Below are 19,028 nucleotides of genomic sequence, written 5' to 3' on the forward strand. Positions count from 1 at the left end.
AGGCGGCAGGGAAAGATGAATATTGACGAGATAAACACAACGGTGAGGCCGTGTGACGGAGCAGCAGTTCACAGAGACAATGTGAGTCCAGGAGGCTTTCTGAGTGGAGGTGCATGTTCTCCCTGTGGGTGCTCCGTCTAAAAGACCTGCTTTTCAGCTTAACTGGACTTTAAATTGCCTCTGTGACGACCTGGTGACCTGCTCATGGTGCGAACTGGTTCCTACGGCCCTGCAGGCTCATTCAGTCTTTGTCCGCCTGCAAACAGTGTAAACGTTTCCAACCAACCAACCGACCAACCAATCAACCAACCGACCAACCAACCGATCAACCAGATTCTGATTCAACATAAAGACCAAATGTGAAGAAAAACAGAATCAGTCGGTCATTAATCAGAACGATCACAGTTCAACAATCCTCCCATCAACTAGAATTAAACATCCAGACAAAAAGCTTCAGGACATTTAAATGGGAGCGAAAAGCCGCTCTGTGTGTCTGCATGAGAGTCCGGGTGTGTTTCAGCTGCTTTTCTGGAGTTCTGATTGTTGGGTTGACGGTTCCTCAGTCTGGAAACTCTCGTCATAATTTGCTCTCTCGAAGTGAGAATTATTTTTGTGGCAATTCACGACATTCAGTCGGCCATCTTTGTTCTTAAAGTTTAAATATGTTCCTTCTGATGGAGACTGATCGCCCGCTGATCGTATGAGTTTATCAATACATCCTTTCCTGAATCAGCTCCACTGAACTTCACGGTGGCTCCAGTCAATACCAGCTACACACTGATCCATCATCTACACAGCACATGCATTATTTCTCCCATTAACAGGAAGTTTTGCGGATGAAAACCTTCTGTTTGCTCTCACTGAGTGGAGGTGCCTGGGAGCTGACCTGAGCTGCAGATTCTGGAGAAACGACTCGCATGAGGACTAGTGGCTGCCAACTTCCTGCTGCTTCTTCATGCACGTGTGCTGAGATCAGGAGAATTTCCTACATGCTTGTCTTGCGGCCTGGCAATTAGACTCTGCCGTTAAACATTTGTTACGTGTCGCCCTCAGCTTGACACCTCGCTGATTACAACGCTCCTGGATCGATCATTAAACTAATTAAAGCAGACTGCCCGGTCAATTTTCATCCCACCGTCGGCCGGCAGCTGCTGCGACGTCACAGTCCGAACCCGAGGCCGGAGACCAAATCTGGGATCAATACAGGAGGGTAAAGATAAAAAGAGAAGGGATAGCTCGGAAACATTAGTTTTCTGTCTGATGGTTTCTACGCAGCTCGGAGCCTCTCAGGAGCCGCGGCGGCAGAATCCGTCATTCGTCTCCGAGCAGGAGGCGACTTTTCTCTGCAGATTTGATGTGAAGTCTCGGTTCTGCTACAGACTGATGGCCATTAATATAACCTGCTGATAGTGGGAGGAGAGGTTTGTCTGTCTGTCTGTCTGTCTGTCTGTCTGTCTGTCTGTCTATCTATCTATCTATCTATCTGTCTATCTGTCTGTCTATCTATCTATCTATCTGTCTATCACGACCTCCACCTCTGGCTCTGCCTAGTGCCAGCATTTTCCCTTCCCCTTCCCTCCTTTCCTTTTTCTCAGGTGGGCGTGTGCTGCATGCTGGTGAGGTGTGGAGTGTAGTCTGATTACCTGAGTGCACTCACCTGAGGCAGGGTGTGGCTACAACAACCAATTCACCTCGCTCCCCATAAAGCTGGCTTCAGATCAGGACTCGGCGCTGGACCGTAAACTATTGACAGTTAGTTGCACCTTGCTCTGCTCTCCCCCCCCTGCTGTAGTTTTGGACCAACCCTGCCGCACCAGGCTCTGCTTATGACTCCATTCAGTGACACAGCTCAACAGAAGGCTCCCGGTCCACCCTCCATCCTCCATCCTCCATCCTCCACCCTCCACCCTCCACCCTCCACCCTCCACCCTCCATCCTGCTTCCTCACCGCCGACCACGCCCTCCTACAGCAAACCACTTCGTACCAGGCAGTGTGCTCCCCGCAGTCTCTAGCTGGGCCTGAATACTACTTTTGAGGGTTACCTTTAGTAGGGGTATAATTCCTGTGTTGTACTTTGGTTCAGATTTGTTCCCTCTTGGAGTATTTTGTTTAGTTTGTCAGTTTCTTAGTGTGTTAGTGTTTGCTGAGTAGTTCAGTCACCCCTTCCCCCTCCTCTTGTTCCCCGTCTTCTTTCTTATCCTTGTTTAACAGCTCAGCTATCTTGTTTATTTGGGTGGAGTCCCTTGCCACCATTTATTTATTAAAATACTCTTGAGAGAACTCCTGATACCGTGTCTCTGTCCGCGCCTGAGTCTCTGAGTGTGAATCGTGACTCTATCTGTCTATGGTTCTATCGTCACCTTTTCACAAATGTTATACAATTCATTACATTTATACGTCATCATCTACACATGTTGTATGCTTACAGCCCATAAGTAACATATACACGTCTATTGCAGATAAGTATAATAAATATAAATCATTTGCTCTTGTTTTATTTGTATCCATCTGATTAACCCACTTTTTATCAAAAAAATAAACAACCTTTGTACGTCCTTTAAAAAACGCTTTGACTTCAAACAGACCAAACCACAGACGTAAGATTTCCTCTGAGGTTAAAGCCAGCTTGTCTTCCCATGAACATTTTCATGATATCTAATTTGGAAACCGGTTATTTCTGACTTCATTCTAGCTATATGTGTGACGTCTTGAACTAAATCAGATTTCAGGATGTTTGGTTCTAGAAGGATAAAGTTTCGTCGCTTAAAGGATTTTTTTTTTTTCCTGAAAAAACTACAAGAAAATAAGTCACCCAGCTTCTAATGTTAGAATCTGTTAGTTGTTTCTTTAATTACTTGACATGTTGAGCGTTTATGTTTCGAAGGTAATAACCTTATTTTTCTCTGATAACTGAAATGAACAAACACCAAGGGTTCTGCTCTCTGTGACTTTTGAAAAGCAGAAAATACAAAGAAACATGTGAATCTGTTTGATGGTTCAAAGCCGATGGTCGAGACTCAGATGATGCTTTGGTTAAGCCCTAAAGTTTAATAGAGGTCATCAGGTTGGTTAATGACAGAAAGCTCAATAATAAAGTATTCGTACAGCCACGATTTAAATCTGGATTCATCTGACCTACGAGATTGAAGATCTTAAGTCATTTGAAATATTGTATTTTACAGGATAAATGTATTTCCTGATGCTGCTCTCAGGGAAACGTTACTCCTGAATGCACACCATGTGCGTTACATTTGAGATGATCCATCAGCGATGGATCCATCATTGTGTGGCTCTTATCGATGCTGCAGCCGCAGGGGTTCGTTACACGCAGCGTGTTTAATTGTCTGGAAAGATTTGAGTTTCCTTTTAGCGCCTCTTCTCTTGTAGTGGAGGATTTAACACAGCAGCTTTCATCAGATCAGATCAGATCAGATCGAAGTGGCAGCGTCAGGATGCGTCTTATGTGTTGAGTCACTTTGTTCCGTCTGTTTTGGGGGAAATGTGAACAGCCTGTTGTGTTGTAACCGCACAAACCAGCAAACAGTGTAAACCCTGAGGCTCACTCCACAATTCATGAAATAAGAGAGAGAGAGAGAGGGGGAGAGGGGGGGTGGGGGTGGTGGTGGTGGAGGAGACTGACTCTGACTGAAGGATGAGCAGCGACTCTATTTAAGGTGGACTGAGGTTTTCAATCCTGACGCCAGTTGAGGAGCGTGACGCTCCTGAAACTGTGACAGAAAACTAAAGACTAAACTGTGATGAAGAAAAGACGACTGGACCAAAGTGACCAAAGGTCTTTTCTTTATTTCACATGAATCCAACTTTTAAACGATGCCTCGATTGGAAATATCACAACTTTCTTTCATTTGTGTGTTTAATTGTCTTTATGCATTTAAAAGGGAACAGATTGTATTTTACTCCTATAGTGTAAACGACATGGTTATAATCTTCATTATTATATTCATTAGCTAAATGAAAGCGCACTTTAAATATGTCCATATATTCAGGGAAATTGCCTTCTGTTGTGATTTCAAGTCATTAAAGTTTTATTCCATAACAGAATGATCTTTTTCATATTTTCCATGTAGAAATGTGTGCTGAATACAAAGTCAACTCAATTAAACTTCCTGCCAGGCACATGTGGAAATAAAAATGGTATATTAACGTTAGAAGAGGCAGAAATGTAAAATCAATTGATGGCTTTTAAATGTTCTCTTGTGAGACTGTTGAACCATTTCCTCCAGTTACAAACAATCTTTACATGAAAACAATAACATGTAATAGAGTAAAAAGTCACTATTCTATTATACACATGAAACCTAAATTAATACTGTAAGTACTGTAACAGAGAAGATTATTATTGGTGTGTGTGTGTGTGTGTGTGTGTGTGTGTGTGTGTGTGTGTGTGTGTGTGTGTGTGTGTGTGTGTGTGTGTGTGTGTTTTAACCACAGTGAATGAATCATTTGAAGGATTTATGTTAAAAAAAAAAAAAAAGCTCCATTGGTTGTGTAATGCCCATCACGTCTTCCATCCACGCTTTCTCTTTACTACTACACTGTGTACACTGTGTGTGTGTGTGTGTGTGTGTGTGTGTGTGTGTGTGTGTGTGTGTGTGTGTGTGTGTGTGTGTGTGTGTGTGTGTGTACCACCTTAAAGAGAAGGCGTAGCAGAACGTGCTGCCCCCCCTCGGTGATGCTGTGAAGCTGCGCGGCGTCTCGTGCGCTATAAAAAGCGCGCACGGCGTCCGGAGACTCACAGGTTCAGTGGACAGCTCCGTGGTGCTGAACACTCCCGCACCGCACGCACTCAGCTGCCGCACTCACACGCCTGGACGCCATGGAGGGACCTTCGTGGAAACTTTTTCTACTTTCTTTCCTGGTTGCCGTGGAGAGCTCCGCGCAAGACTTCACCCAGACGCAGTTTATTTGCACGTCTGTGCCAAAGGATATGGACTTGTGCAGCGCCACCATGCAGAACAGCGGTCCCGCAGAGGACCTGAAGACCACCATCATCCAGCTGCGGGAGACCGTGCTGCAGCAGAGGGAGACCATCGTGAACCAGAAGGAGACAATCAGGGAACTAACGTCCAAGTTGAGCCGCTGCGAGAGCCAGAGCCTCCCCGCGGCGGCGGGACCTGGCGGGAGGCGGCCGGGGGGCAAGAACACCATGGGGGATGTATCTCGGGGCACCACGGACACTCTGGCCCAGCTGGGACAGACTTTACAGACCCTCAAACAGAGACTGGAGAACTTGGAGGTAGGCACCGGACAGGCGAAGCGAAGCGGGTCAGGAGTGAATGAAACGACCCTCCACCAGCCCCGGGTTAATTAGATGGAGGGATAAAACTCGTATCTCCGTGGTTCTGCGTGGTTCTGGCTTTATGATGAAGCCCCATGTGTTCCGCTGCGTCTTTCAGGAGATAAACACCATGTATGTAAAGTAAAGCAAGTTCCGGAGCGCTGCCGCAGAGCGCAGAACCAGAGCGCAGAACCAGAGCGCAGAGCAGGGCGCACAGTCCAAAGTCCCCTTTACAAAGTCTCAGCTTCCATCGACAACAGGCAAACATGTTTTCAGGAGGTTGAATGAGGAAAAAGTCTCGGCTGTTTCACACTTTAACCCATTCTGTGCTTTATCCACGCAGCAGTACAGCCGGGGGAGTAATAACACGGTGCAGGCGAACAGCCTGAAGGACCTCCTGCAGAACAAGATCGACGACATGGAGAAGCAGGTTCTGTCCCGGGTCAACACGATAGAGGAGAGCAAACCGGCCTCCAGGAACGACACCGACCAGCGGAACCGGGTGGAGTCCACGCTCACCTCTCTGCACCACCGGATCACCGACCTGGAGAAAGGTGCGTGGGGGTTTCGGGGCGCACGAGACGTCCACCTGAAAACCAACAGCAGCTCCGCGAGCTCCGCCACATTGTATTCTCCAAAAAAAACCCAGATCGGTTCACATGATTCAGGAAACAGAAACCCTCCGTTTTATAGGATTCATGTTAAAGCCGTTTATGATGCCGCAATCATCGTTGCGCGCGGCGCGTGAGGAGGCCCGCACGGTGCAGGAGGAGACCCGCACTGCTTTGCATATCACAAGGAAGCGCTTCTGCTGCGCTGAGTTTACGCGCATCACAGCCGAAACACTGATTATTTAAATAGTATATAAGCAGGAGGAGGAAGAGGAGAGGATGAGGAGGAACAGGAGGAAGAATAGGAGGAGAAGCAGAAGGAGGAAGAGGAGGAGGAAAAGAGAAGCAGGAGGAGGAGGGGAGGAGGAGGAAAAGGAGGAAAAGGGGAAGCAGGAGAAGTAAAAGGAGAAGAAGGAGGAGGAGGGAAAGGAGAAGCAGAAGGAGGAAGAGGAGGAGAGGAGGAGGAGGAAAAAGAGGAGGAGAGGAGGAAAAGGAGGAGGAAAAGGAGAAGCAGGAGGAGGAAAAAGAGAAGAAGGAGGAGGAGGAAGAGGAGGAGAGGAGGAGGAAAAAGAGGAAAAGGGGAAGCAGGAGGAGGAGGAGAAAGAGGAGGAAAAGGAGGAGGAAAAGGAGAAGCAGGAGGAGGAGAAGAGGAGGAGAGGAGGAAAAGGAGGAAAAGCAGGAGGAGGAGGAGGAGGAGAAGCAGGAGGAGGAGGAGGAGGAGGAGGAAGGGGAGGAGGAGGAAAAGCAGGAGGAGGAGGAGGAGGAAGGGGATGTTTTGTAGGGAAAGTTTTTAGGGTGCGCCGCTCTCTGCCGCGTTTTGGAGGATAAATCAAAAGGTTGGATTTGCATTTCAACACGTGCAAAGTTTGATCAGTTCTTCTCGACAGTGAATGTGCTCATGAAGCCAGTTCTCATGAAGCCAGTTCTCATGAAGCCAGTTCTCATGAAGCCAGTTCTCATGAAGCCAGTTCTCATGAAGCCAGTGAAGAACCTCTGAAACAGCCCGATGGTTTCAGGGGCTGAGAGCTCACACACTTTGTTTTCTTCAAGAATTCATCTTCAGCTGTAAAAATCTCCCCCGCAGGTAAAGACGCCAAACCGAGCGACAAGTTCCAGCTCACCTTCGCCCTGAGGACCAACTACATGTACGCCAAAGCCAAGAGGAGCCTTCCCGAGATGTACTCCTTCAGCGTGTGTCTGTGGATCAAGTCCAACGCCTCGCCCGGCGTGGGCACGCCCTTCTCCTACGCCGTCCCGGGGCAGGCCAACGAGCTGGTGCTGATCGAGTGGGGCAACAACCCCATGGAGTTCCTCATCAATGACAAGGTAGACACATCACAGGTCTGCTGGCCCGTTTCACTACTGCTGCTCAAAGCATCACACTCAGCCAGTCACACTCAGCTATTCACACTCAGCCATTCACACTCAGCCATTTAGACACACACACACACACTGACACATTAATAGTGACAGCTGTACTGCAAAGTGCTCCACCTCCACTGGGAGCAATTTAGAGTTCAGTGTCTTGCTGAAGTCACAGGGACTATAGGGAATCAAACCAGCAATCTTTAGACTGGATGACTCTCTGCCAACAAAGCACCAATCATTCGATGGCCGTACCACGATGCTACAGAGGCACCCTACAGCAACTCGACAGTGAAAATAGAACGAAAACCGGTGCTGAGAGTTGGAGCTTTTTATAGAGGAAGACAAACAAGATGAAGACATGATTCAGCAGGAAGTAGAGAAGGTGAGGCGCTCTCATCGAGCAGCGACAGGAAGTAGAGAAGGTGAGGCGCTCTCATCGAGCAGCGACAGGAAGTAGAGAAGGTGAGGCGCTCTCATCTAGCAGCGACAGGAAGTAGAGAAGGTGAGGCGCTCTCATCTAGCAGTGACAGGAAGTAGAGAAGGTGAGGCGCTCTCATGGAGCAGCGACAGGAAGTAGAGAAGGTGAGGCGCTCTCATGGAGCAGCGACAGGAAGTAGAGAAGATGTGGCGCTCTCATCGAGCAGCTACAGGAAGTAGAGAAGGTGAGGCGCTCTCATCGAGCAGCGACAGGAAGTAGAGAAGGTGAGGCGCTCTCATCGAGCAGCTACAGGAAGTAGAGAAGGTGAGGCGCTCTCATCGAGCAGCTACAGGAAGTAGAGAAGGTGTGGCGCTCTCATCGAGCAGCGACAGGAAGTAGAGCGAGCTAATGCCAGGCGCTCTGCTTCAGGTCGCCAAGATGCCGTTCCTCATCAACGACGGGAAGTGGCATCACCTGTGCATCACGTGGACGACCCGGGACGGGATGTGGGAGGCCTTCCAGGACGGAGTGATGCGGGGCAGCGGGGAGAACCTGGCGCCGTATCACCCCATCAAACCGGAGGGAGTGCTGGTCCTGGGCCAGGAGCAGGTGAGTCTTCCTCTTCCTCTTCCTCTCCGAGCAGGAAACAGTAGAAGGATGTGCTAAAAGATCAAATTCTTTACTTGAGAGAAAAGGAAAAAATGTCTCTCTCTCTCTCTCACACACACACACACACACACACACACACACACACACACACACACACACACACACACACACACACACACACACACACACACACACACACACACACACACACACACACACACACACACACACACACACACGTAAGCACCAGTTGAGCCACTACAGATTATTTAATTCTATTTCTGTCAGGATTTAGTTTGTATCATAATTTTCAGTCCAAAACTAAAACATTTTCTACAAAACCTGTTAATAACCTAGATGGAGGTTTTTTTTATTTTATTTTTTTTAAATAAAACACTATTCTTGATGTGAGTTAATTCCTTTTAAATTCATCATGTTCTGCAGCTTCGGTGTGAATAAATCTTCCCATCAGCTGATTTATCTTTTCACTGTAACTCTGAGTCGAACTCATCAAAGTTAAGCAACTCAGGTTGAAGAGTGAAAGGAGGAAAAAGAAAAGCAAGAAAAATAACTGAGTAAAGTACTTAAACATCTATAAGTAGAGCGACTAAGTAACTAAGTACCACTTCTAACTGTGAAGATGATGGTGGTGATTCAATGGAATTTCACGTGTGTGTGTGTGTGTGTGTGTGTGTGTGTGTGTGTGTGTGTGTGTGTGTGTGTGTGTGTGTGTGTGTGTGTGTGTGTGTGTGTGTGTGTGTGATGACGCAGCAATGAGGAGTGTAACCGGATGCCGTGGAAACAGTATTTAAGTAAATCCAGTTATATTTCTTTAGCTGTCGTCAATCACCAATTAAAGTTGTTGTTGGAAATACTCAAGTAAATTTACTTTTATTTTCTATTTACTTTTAACATTTAACTCGTTAAGTTACACTGTCGGTGTGAGTTGAACTCGTTTCAAATGAATAATAAAGTCAATTCAAAGAGAATTTGATGTTGAAACTAGAAACCTTCAATTTAAAAGATTTGATATTAATTCTAAATGTGGAGCCTCAGTTCTTACTTAGGATCTTAAAAAACTGTCAAATTAGATTAAAAAAACAAACAAACCCAACCTTTAAATGCATATAAGAACAAATATTAAAGTGTATAAAGTCACCATAAGCATTAGTTTTGTGGATGTAAATCAGCATCGTTCTGTCGAGGAATAAACTTTTTGGCTACAAACATCAAATGTTTGAATATTAACTGAGATTATCAGTTTACTCAGTTTAGAGGCAATAAGTTAAATACTTTTTTTAAAAGTAGTGAGTTGTTTCTGTGCATTTTGAGACTTTTTTAAGTTCTTCATCTTTATATGGTGACGAAGTCGAGGAGAATTTGTAAAATATACTTTGCTTAATCTGGTGTGAAATCAGATTGATTTTTAATTGTGCTGCCAGTAAAGTGGTGTAATTTCACAATGAAGATTAAAAAATCCACAAAGTTGATCGAACTTAAAACAGAAAGAAAACTTCCCCAGAATCAGCTCATGATGTTCAGGACGAAGTCTTTACAACTCAGAGCTCAGAACCAAATGTTTTCACCTGCAGCTGGGATTCGAACCGACGTCCCGACAGGGGGAGACCTGACCATACACACCGAGAAAAAAAACAATATTTTAAATAATAATTATCATTATACTTCCTGTTGTTTCCCTGGAGGAAGTCAAGATCCGTTTGTTGTGTGACGCCCTCTAGAGGAGCCATATGTCACCACACCGAGTTCTACTTTCCTCTTCAGGTTTTCTATTCAGTCGCTGGAAAAGTGGAAACTGTTCTCACATACTTTAAAATATAATAAGTACAGATACGAGAGTTCAAAAACACGTTGGTAAAAGTTCTGATTTCACTCACTGACTGGAGTCAAAGGAAGAAAGTGTCGATGTTCCGATTCTTCAGTTAACTTTGTCTCGTCATGCTGTTATCTGAATCGAACAAGTAAAAAACAAACAGAAAGCGGAGAAATAAAACCATTTGTACATGTTGGAGTCGTCCAGCAGGACTCCAAACAGATTATATTCAGCATGTTGTCACGTATCACCTTCTCCGTGCGTCAAAAACACAGAAAACAAATGGAGAAGCTGCCAGGCAGTGGAAGTTTAATCTGATAAAATATGGTAGACGCTCCCACCGATCGCACATTTGATCATGATTCTACAAATCCAGTCAATCAGGTCGTAAAAGGCTTAAAGCGCTGGAAGGTTCCGAGATGAGACGTTCCTCAACTTCCACCGTCTGATCAACTACAATCATGAATTCATCCGTGAAACTCACACTGAGAGACCAAAATCACACTAATAAATCCCAAAATATGCCAGAAAGATATCATGAACAGACGAACACGTCGCTGACAAGATTCATTAAAAGATGTCAAATGAAATCCAGTTGATCGATTAGTAAAAGAGTGACATGCGGGTGAACAGCGGTGGTGATGGCGCCGTGTGACCGAAGCTGTTTAATGTGATTTAAACAGGAAAACTCAACTTAACTGAGCAGATATGATCTCACACAAGAACCGTGAAACGCTCTGAATTCAGCTCGTCACAGTTTGTTTCGTCAAACATCTGTAAACTCAGAGTTTTTGACTAAATTTATTCAGTGTTTTTTAACAATTCAAAGTGAATTTCTTGTATTAATGTTGTCAAAATGATCAACATTCTGTAACGGGCTGTTGGCTGGCTGATCTCTCAGGAGTTCATATTAAATCAGTTTCTTTCATTTAACATTAATTTTTAGGTCCGTTTGAACAATATGTAAGAATTATTCCCAGTGTATGTTTCAGTAAAGTCTAAAGACAGTATTGTTAAAATCTGAGTAACGTAAACCAAAGATTATCTGTTGAGCCTGTAGATGAAGGAAATATATCTGACTGGAATCCCAATGAAACATGGTCACTCGACTCTGCGTCCACCACGATCACATTTTCAATCAGAAAAGTTTTAAGTTTACGTGACAATGTTTTGAAAATGATGTCCATTTCCACAATAAAAGTAGAAACGCTGACAACGATGTAGTTAACATGCCAGGCCACCAGTTGGTGCTGTTTGTTTGTTCTTGTAGTGAAACCACACACACACGTGCAGCAGAGAACAACGAGCTCTAAACATTAATAAAGAGAGGACACGGACATTCTAGTGGACAGACGACCAAGTTGCATTGTTGTTACGGTGACTGTCAAAATAAAAGTCCCAGGAGCGTATGGACAGGGAGTCATGACACTCTGGAGGAAACATTGTTGTGATTGTCTCTACTGAGCATGTGCAGAACTACGAGTTACTACGGCCGTGGTGAGCAGGACCAAGAGTAGGAGCAGTTTCCATGGCGACAGAGCCGGAACGAGATGTTTCTCTACGCGTCGTTAAGTTAAAACCACCCGAAGAGACCAGAAACTGATCGTTGGCTGTTTTCCGTCCACAGGACTCGTTGGGAGGCGGCTTCGACGCAACACAAGCTTACGTTGGCGAGCTGGCGAACCTGAACATCTGGAGCAGGAAACTGAGCATCAGTGAGATCTACAGCCTGGCGACCTGCAACAGCAAAGCGCCGGCGGGAAACGTCTTCTCCTGGACAGAGAGCAACATTGAAATATTTGGCGGGGCGACGAAATGGACCTTCGAGCCGTGTCGTTCGGCCAACTGAACTGCGTGACGCCTCCGTCCGTCTTTCAAGCTTTTTGTCGTTCTTGTCCTCATTTTGACGTCCGTTAAGAGACTTAATCTGAGTTGTTGGTAACGCTTAAATCTGGGATTTCTATCATTCTTAGGTATTCATGTGCAAAACAACACTTTTCATCTTTGAGGAGAAAAAAAAAAAACCTTGGATGAGAACGTATCGGTATCTGTTAACGCCCCCTCGCTCTTTCTTGGATGTTCGGTTTTGGAAGCACACCTAAGCTTTTTGATTTGGCTTGTTTGGTCCCGGGCAGCTGGCAATCTGCGCCGTATGTTTGGACAATTCACAATCCAACGAGGAGTTACATAACGCCACCCCCCCCACCCCCACCCCCCTCCACCCGCTGCCTCCCCCATCCTACTGGAGAGGGGGAGATTAAGCTGTCCGTCCAATTCTTGTCTGTGTTTGGCGCTGTGAAGTGAAGTCTAAGCCCCCCCCACCACCCCGCCCCCCCACCCCCCCGTGTGGCCCCGCCCCCTCCGGATCTTGCACTGTGACTGATGAAGAGGACGACAGGAGAGGAAAGGAGGGTACGTTGAAGGACGCTGCAAAGTCAGACAACTCGATTTGTAATCATCGTCCGCTTCAAGTGTTTCTGTACGAATGTCGTTAACTTTGCCAACATTGCTACGAAGCCTGGGTGCCTTGGGCTGGTTCAAACATTCAGCACATTCCTTTGGTTCTCTGTTGCAAATTCTGTGTTTCAATGATTTCTGGTTGGACTTTTCTTTGTTCTTTCGGGGTTGAGTTTTCTCTGTTCCTCTGGTAAATGTAATTTGATTACAGTTTGTTATCTGACGTGTTTCTGGCAGGTGTTTGTACTACTCTGTATTAGGAATGTTACAGTATCTGTATAGTAACAGCATGACTGACAGAGTGCTGTGGAAGCATTGTGGAGATCTGCTTTACTATCTTCTCTGGGTCTGGGTTTTTTACTGTATTGTTATATGCTCCAAGCATGGCAAAACTGAGAGATGAAGACTTTAATTTTTGTAATAAAATTGTGATACTTAATGTCACAGAGCTTCAGTGGCTTTATGTGCGCAAGGAGAGAGAAACTGAAATCACATCGCGAGTGGAAACGTGTGGGAGCAGCCAAGGTCACAGGTGTGTGTGTGTGTGTGTGTGTGTGTGTGTGTGTGTGTGTGTGTGTGTGTGTGTGTGTGTGTGTGTGTGTGTGTTGTGCTTCCTCCTGCATTAACAGACCTGAGAGAGGCGACGCCCACGGTGGAAAAGAGCCTCGTCATGTTGGCCAGTACAGCTAAAAAACAAAACAACAACCCGCAGCTCTACGAGCTCGGCTTTCACGGCTCAGACGACCTGAAGCTGCTGCTAAATATTTATTATTGAAAGCAGAGCTGAACCCCATCCCTACCCCCATCCCCAACCCCCACCCCCACCCCCACCCCCATCTCCACATTGACAGCCGGACCTCACATGGACAAAAATGGAAAGAAGGTGGATGGAGAATAAGAAGGTTCTGCAATTTTGGTCCAGAAGAATCTATCATTTCCGAACACTTACTGTCACTTACTGAACCCGTTCAGATACACGCAGTGCTGTACAGAGGACTCAGGCTCTGTTTACACAGCAATGGTTCCAAGTGAAAATGCTCAGTGCCGCTGAAAACACAACGTTTTGAAAACCCCCTCTGACTCGGTCTCCTTGTTGATGGTCCTGCGCTCCGCCAAAGTAAATAGTGGTAGATAGTTCTTCTGCACGTGCTCAGTAGAGCATCTTCCTCCAACAACCCGCAGTGGTTAGTGCTCTCGCCTCACAGTGAGAAGGCCCTGGTTTGAATACTGGCCGGGGCCATTCTGTGTGGAGTTTGCATTCTCATCATGTGTTTCCTGCCACAGTCCAAAAACATGCAGCTGCGCTTGACTAACTGGAAAAGATCCACGAGGCTGAACGACCATCAGGCACCTTTCCCTCGTAAAACAGCCTCTGACTTCAGCACTGACAACTTAACGTGATGACAACAGCTTGTTCCAGAATAGAAAGTCAATTAATTACAAAGTCCATAAATCCTGGACCTAAAGTCTGAGCAGGACACGGAGTGAGGACACTTCTGCAGTTTTCTCTATTTCACACAATGTTTTCCTTCACGGTGCAAATTCCAGGTCACCTCCTCTCCTGGAAATGAAAACAGAAGCAGCGGCTCATTCCTCGTATGAAGAGAAGGTTCACTTCTTCTTCCTCAAATGTACTTTAGACAAAATGAATGAAATGACCAGTCCAGGTGTACCTGCCCTCACCTGTCCAGGTGTACCTGACCTCGCCGGTCCTCACCTGTCCAGATGTACCTGCCCTCACCTGTCCAGGTGTACCTGACCTCGCTGGTCCTCAACTGTCCAGGTGTACCTGACCTCACCTGTCCAGGTGTACCTGACCTCGCTGGTCCTCAACTGTCCAGGTGTACCTGACCTCACCTGTCCAGGTGTACCTGCCCTCACCTGTCCAGGTGTACCTGACCTCACCTGTCCAGGTGTACCTGACCTCGCTGGTCCTCAACTGTCCAGGTGTATCTGCCCTCATCTGTCCAGATGTACCTGCCCTCACCTGTCCAGGTGTACCTGCCCTCACCTGTCCAGATGTACCTGCCCTCACCTGTCCAGGTGTACCTGCCCTTACCTGTCCAGATGTACCTGCCCTCACCTGTCCAGGTGTACCTGCCCTCACCTGTCCAGATGTACCTGCCCTCACCTGTCCAGATGTACCTGACCTTACCTGTCCAGATGTACCTGCCCTCACCTGTCCAGGTGTACCTGTCCTCACCAGCTGGGATTGGCTCCAGCGCACCACAACCCTGCACAGGATAAAGAGGTGCAGTGGATGGATGGTGAGGACAGGTACACCTGGACAGGTCTCGTCCATCACAAGACAAACACAAGGAGACAGACGACCTCACGCACTCATATTCACACTGAGGGACAATTTAGGTCCACAATTAACCTTACAACATGTTTTTGTACTATGCGAGGAAACTAAAGGAAAGAATAAGCAAAAATAAGATATTAAATAAATGTATCCTAATATACACTCGGAAATATTCATGTTTACAAGGCAAATGGTTAATAATTATATACACAGTGACGCTTTAAATGAAAATGAATGCATGGTTCAGCCCATTGGATAAGCATAACTATTACATTTATTCATTATATATTTTATTCTTTCCATGATGACGGGTGAGGCTCGGTCCCAAAAGGCTGCTCATGAAACAGACACTGCTGATATAACGATTAAAATTCAACATCGGACCAATTAGAATGCACAAGAATGCAGGTGAGGAGAAAACCGTTCACTTTTCCACTACTTAATGGATTGATGGATTAATCCTTACTGCAGTCATTTCATGCTCTTGAAAAGTCCTTAAATGTCCTATTAAGAAACAACACAGCTCCTGCAGGAGTGTGTGCAGTCAACAATATTAAAATTTAATGGTGGTTAATTAACTCAAACAGGCCAAAATAACATGTGTGCACCCACATTAAGTATAGTGTATGTAACTGAATGAGTGAATTATTTATCAGACAGAGCCACACAGAGTTCCTGATGGCTCAGCTAATCTACTACAAACAAAGCACTTTGTTTGTAGAGAGACAATGAGAAGAAATGCAAAATTAACTCCAACTAAATCCCAAAATGTTGTTTTTATCCAAAATACTGAAAGGTCCAGACACGTTCAGTTTGTGTGACCTGATCTGAAAACTGGTGCTCTACGTCGATCTTTTATTTATAGATCTATAATCCTGGAATAATCTGCCTACACGGCGATGCTGCAACACTTTTCGAAAGTGTCTTTTTAAAGAAAGAACTTACATCTTAAATGGAATCAGAGAGGTTTTGTGTTTCTTTGTTTTTAATTCATCCTTTCTAAAGAAATAAACTGGATTTTTGTGACTCACAGAAAGTCACCTGAAGAGAAGAAGAACATCAGAAGGAACTTCTTCAAGACAATCGTTATTTTTCCTTATTGGAACTTAGAAAGTGACATTATCGTAGGTGAAGCAGTAACAAGAGTTACTGTCATCGAGTACAGTTTTGTTTTTTTTTAACAGTAAATCATCTAAGGAGATAAGATAAGTGGAGCAGAACTTTAGTTAATGTAGATATTTATGACCAAACTGGAGGTTGAGACATGAAGGAAAAGTGACAATAAAAGATCCCAAAGTGCAGCTAGAAACAACCAATCAGCTGCTCCGGAGCTTTTGCCTGACAGTAAGAGCTTCCGGGCCACCGTACAGTCGTCTGGACAGCCGACAGCCTTCAAACCAGACACAGTGGATCTTTTCTCCTTCACTCAAACTTTTATGCTTCACTGAGCAAACCGCCTCCAGATTAGAGCCGTTTGAAACCCTCAGGAGGCAAATCAGCAAACATCGCCAAATATTCCCAACACTGGAGAGATTTATCGGAGAAAATCAACGTCTCCTCCGAGCTGTTTGTGTCCCGATCCCAGCCGCCGAGTCAGCAGGTCTGGATAATTTACGAGTGGGATTACAACCAAACACCTAGACATTAAGCTGCGACAAGAATTAAACCGAATCCCTCCTGAACTGATGATTTACACTACTCCGATTCACAAATAAGTTTCTTCAATCCCACCTGTGCGATTAGAAAACACAGAGCGAGAGTTTTTAAAGAGGAGGAGCAGATTCACGGCGCCGCGATCCATCAGCTCCTCGGTGGCGGGGGAGGGGAGGGGAGGGGAGGGGAGAGAAGAGGAGGGGAGGGGAGGGGAGGGCTCTTTCTTTTTGGAGAGATTGAGTGGATAAAGACGTGACATCTCTGCTGACATCTCATTAATTCATAAGCTGTCCCCCGGTGGCAGAGGCGAGACAGGAATAATGCTCCAGTTCGGAGCTGCAGAGATTGCTCTTGTTAACACCGAGCTGACAGAACAGCAACAACAGGTAATGAGAGTCTGGGCCGCGCCGCGCTTGATAAATAAAACCAGAGGGCCTCCACTAAAGTGCAAACACAGACATCTCCAGAGCAGCAGCGCTCTGGACGTTTAATGTCCAGAAGGAGTGAAAAGTAGAAATCCTGCGAGGAAGAGGGGCCGAGAGTTTTTATGTCAATACGAACCTTTTTGGTAAAACTGTGCTGTTGTTAGGTGTTTTGAGTAATCAGAGTAATATTCACAGACTACAAATGTGGTTCCTAAACTAAAGGAGGTTCTAAAGGAAGCATCAGTGGTTCCTAGGCTAAAGGAGGTTCTAAAGGAAGCATCAGTGGTTCCTAAACTAAAGGAGGTTCTAAAGGAAGCATCAGTGGTTCCTAGGCTAAAGGAGGCTCTAAAGGAAGCATCAGTGGTTCCTACGCTAGGAGGTTCTAAAGGAAGCATCAGTGGTTCCTAGGCTAAAGGAGGTTCCAAAGGAAGCATCAGTGGTTCCTAAGCTAAAGGAGGTTCTAAAGGAAGCATCAGTGGTTCCTAGGCTAAAGGAGGTTCTAAAGGAAGCATCAGTGGTTCCTAGGCTAAAGGAGGTTCTAAAGGAAGCATCAGTGGTTCCTAGGCTAAAGGAGGTTCTAAAGGAAGCATCAGTGGTTCCTAGGCTAAAGGAGGTTCTAAAGGAAGCATCAGTGGTTCCTAGGCTAGGAGGTTCTAAAGGAAGCATCAGTGGTTCCTAGGCTAAAGGAGGTTCCAAAGGAAGCATCATTGGTTCCTAGGCTAAAGGAGGTTCTAAAGGAAGCATCAGTGGTTCCTAGGCTAAAGGAGGTTCCAAAGGAAGCATCATTGGTTCCTAGGCTAAAGGAGGTTCTAAAGGAAGCATTGAGCCTCCTTTCCTTTGCTTATTGAGAATTCAGACAGACCTTATGTGTGCTCCTGCTCTTTACAGCCTTGTATTTAATAATCTGCATGTCGGAGGATTTCTTCAGTGTCAAACATGAACCGACACACAAAAGGTTGTAAAACTCTGACCTGAGCCACGGAGACTCAACGTTTCTTCCTCCTGTCATTTGCAGACATAAATTGCTCACATCTGGACGTCTTGTCCAATGAGGCTCCAAAAAAGCAGAATAAGTCTGAACTTACTAGGAACAAGGGACTAAATTTTGTTATATTTTAGTGAACTTTTATAAAACGTCTGCTGTTCTATGTTATTCTCTCTCTTACCTGTCGCTCTGCTCCAGCCCCTCCCTCACTTTGATTCACTGCCTCCAGTCCTTCATGTCCCTGCGTGGCCTTCATGTATTTACAACAGACCAACATTACATAAAGCAGTGAAACAGCAGTTTGACTTACAAAAGCTAAAACAAAGTCAGTGTTCAGGTTTTGGTCCTACAGAATAAAGTCTTTTATCAACTGAGATGCAGATGTAGTATATCGGCTCATACACTCTTAACTCTGTTTACAGCGTAGCTTCACCTTTACAGTGAAATGTTTCCCTACTTTATTTTAAGCCCTCCCCTCCAGCCCTGTGCCGTCCTCTCATTCCTCTTCCTGTCCTCTCCACCTCCTGTCTCCTTCCTGCGACTGAACATACAGAATGTCTTCAGACATGCAGGTCTGACGTGCAGCATAAATATGAACCGTTTCAAAACTAAACTGGGAAAAAAAATCCCTCATCGGTCCTGATGGAGCATCTCAGCGTAGAGATATTCTGAACACTGGTGGGGTACAGCTGCTGGTCAGCTAATCAAAGCCTTTATAGTACTATGAAATAATGAAATAATTATTGAAAATGTATCTTTAAATAAAAATCAACTTAACATCAGTCGTCACCTGTCCTCCTTTCTGGATCTATTCTAATCAATAATATGATTTTTAAACTTTACCTCACACCCTGAAGCTCCGCCTCCTCTCCTGTCTCTTCTCTGGATGGATTACAGTTAATCTCATCATTCAATTGTTAGTTAGTATTAGTATTAAGGAGCTAATCCACATTTCACTCATCAATTTAAGAGCTGAACTGAGCTTCCTCAGTCTCTCCACCTGCTTCACTGCTCTAAGTTCTATCATCCTCCTGATCAGACATTTTACACATAATATCTAATATAA

The 19,028-nt window shown here is 45.4% G+C and overlaps 1 protein-coding gene across 1 annotated transcript; it reads left to right on the forward strand.

The window, feature by feature from the left end:
- The first annotated feature begins 4,756 nt into the window (after nt 1-4,756).
- Nucleotides 4,757-13,037, forward strand: LOC308109233 (neuronal pentraxin-1-like). Its single transcript, XM_080462672.1, has 5 exons — nt 4,757-5,258; nt 5,644-5,854; nt 6,996-7,237; nt 8,127-8,306; nt 11,765-13,037. Exons 1-5 carry the CDS (start codon nt 4,839-4,841, stop codon nt 11,984-11,986), a joined length of 1,275 nt encoding a protein of 424 aa, XP_080318798.1. The 5' UTR covers nt 4,757-4,838; the 3' UTR covers nt 11,987-13,037.
- The last annotated feature ends 5,991 nt before the right edge of the window (nt 13,038-19,028 follow it).

The sequence above is a fragment of the Lipophrys pholis genome, assembly GCF_963383615.2.
Source record: "Lipophrys pholis genome assembly, chromosome: 5".
Lineage (NCBI taxonomy): Eukaryota > Metazoa > Chordata > Actinopteri > Blenniiformes > Blenniidae > Lipophrys > Lipophrys pholis.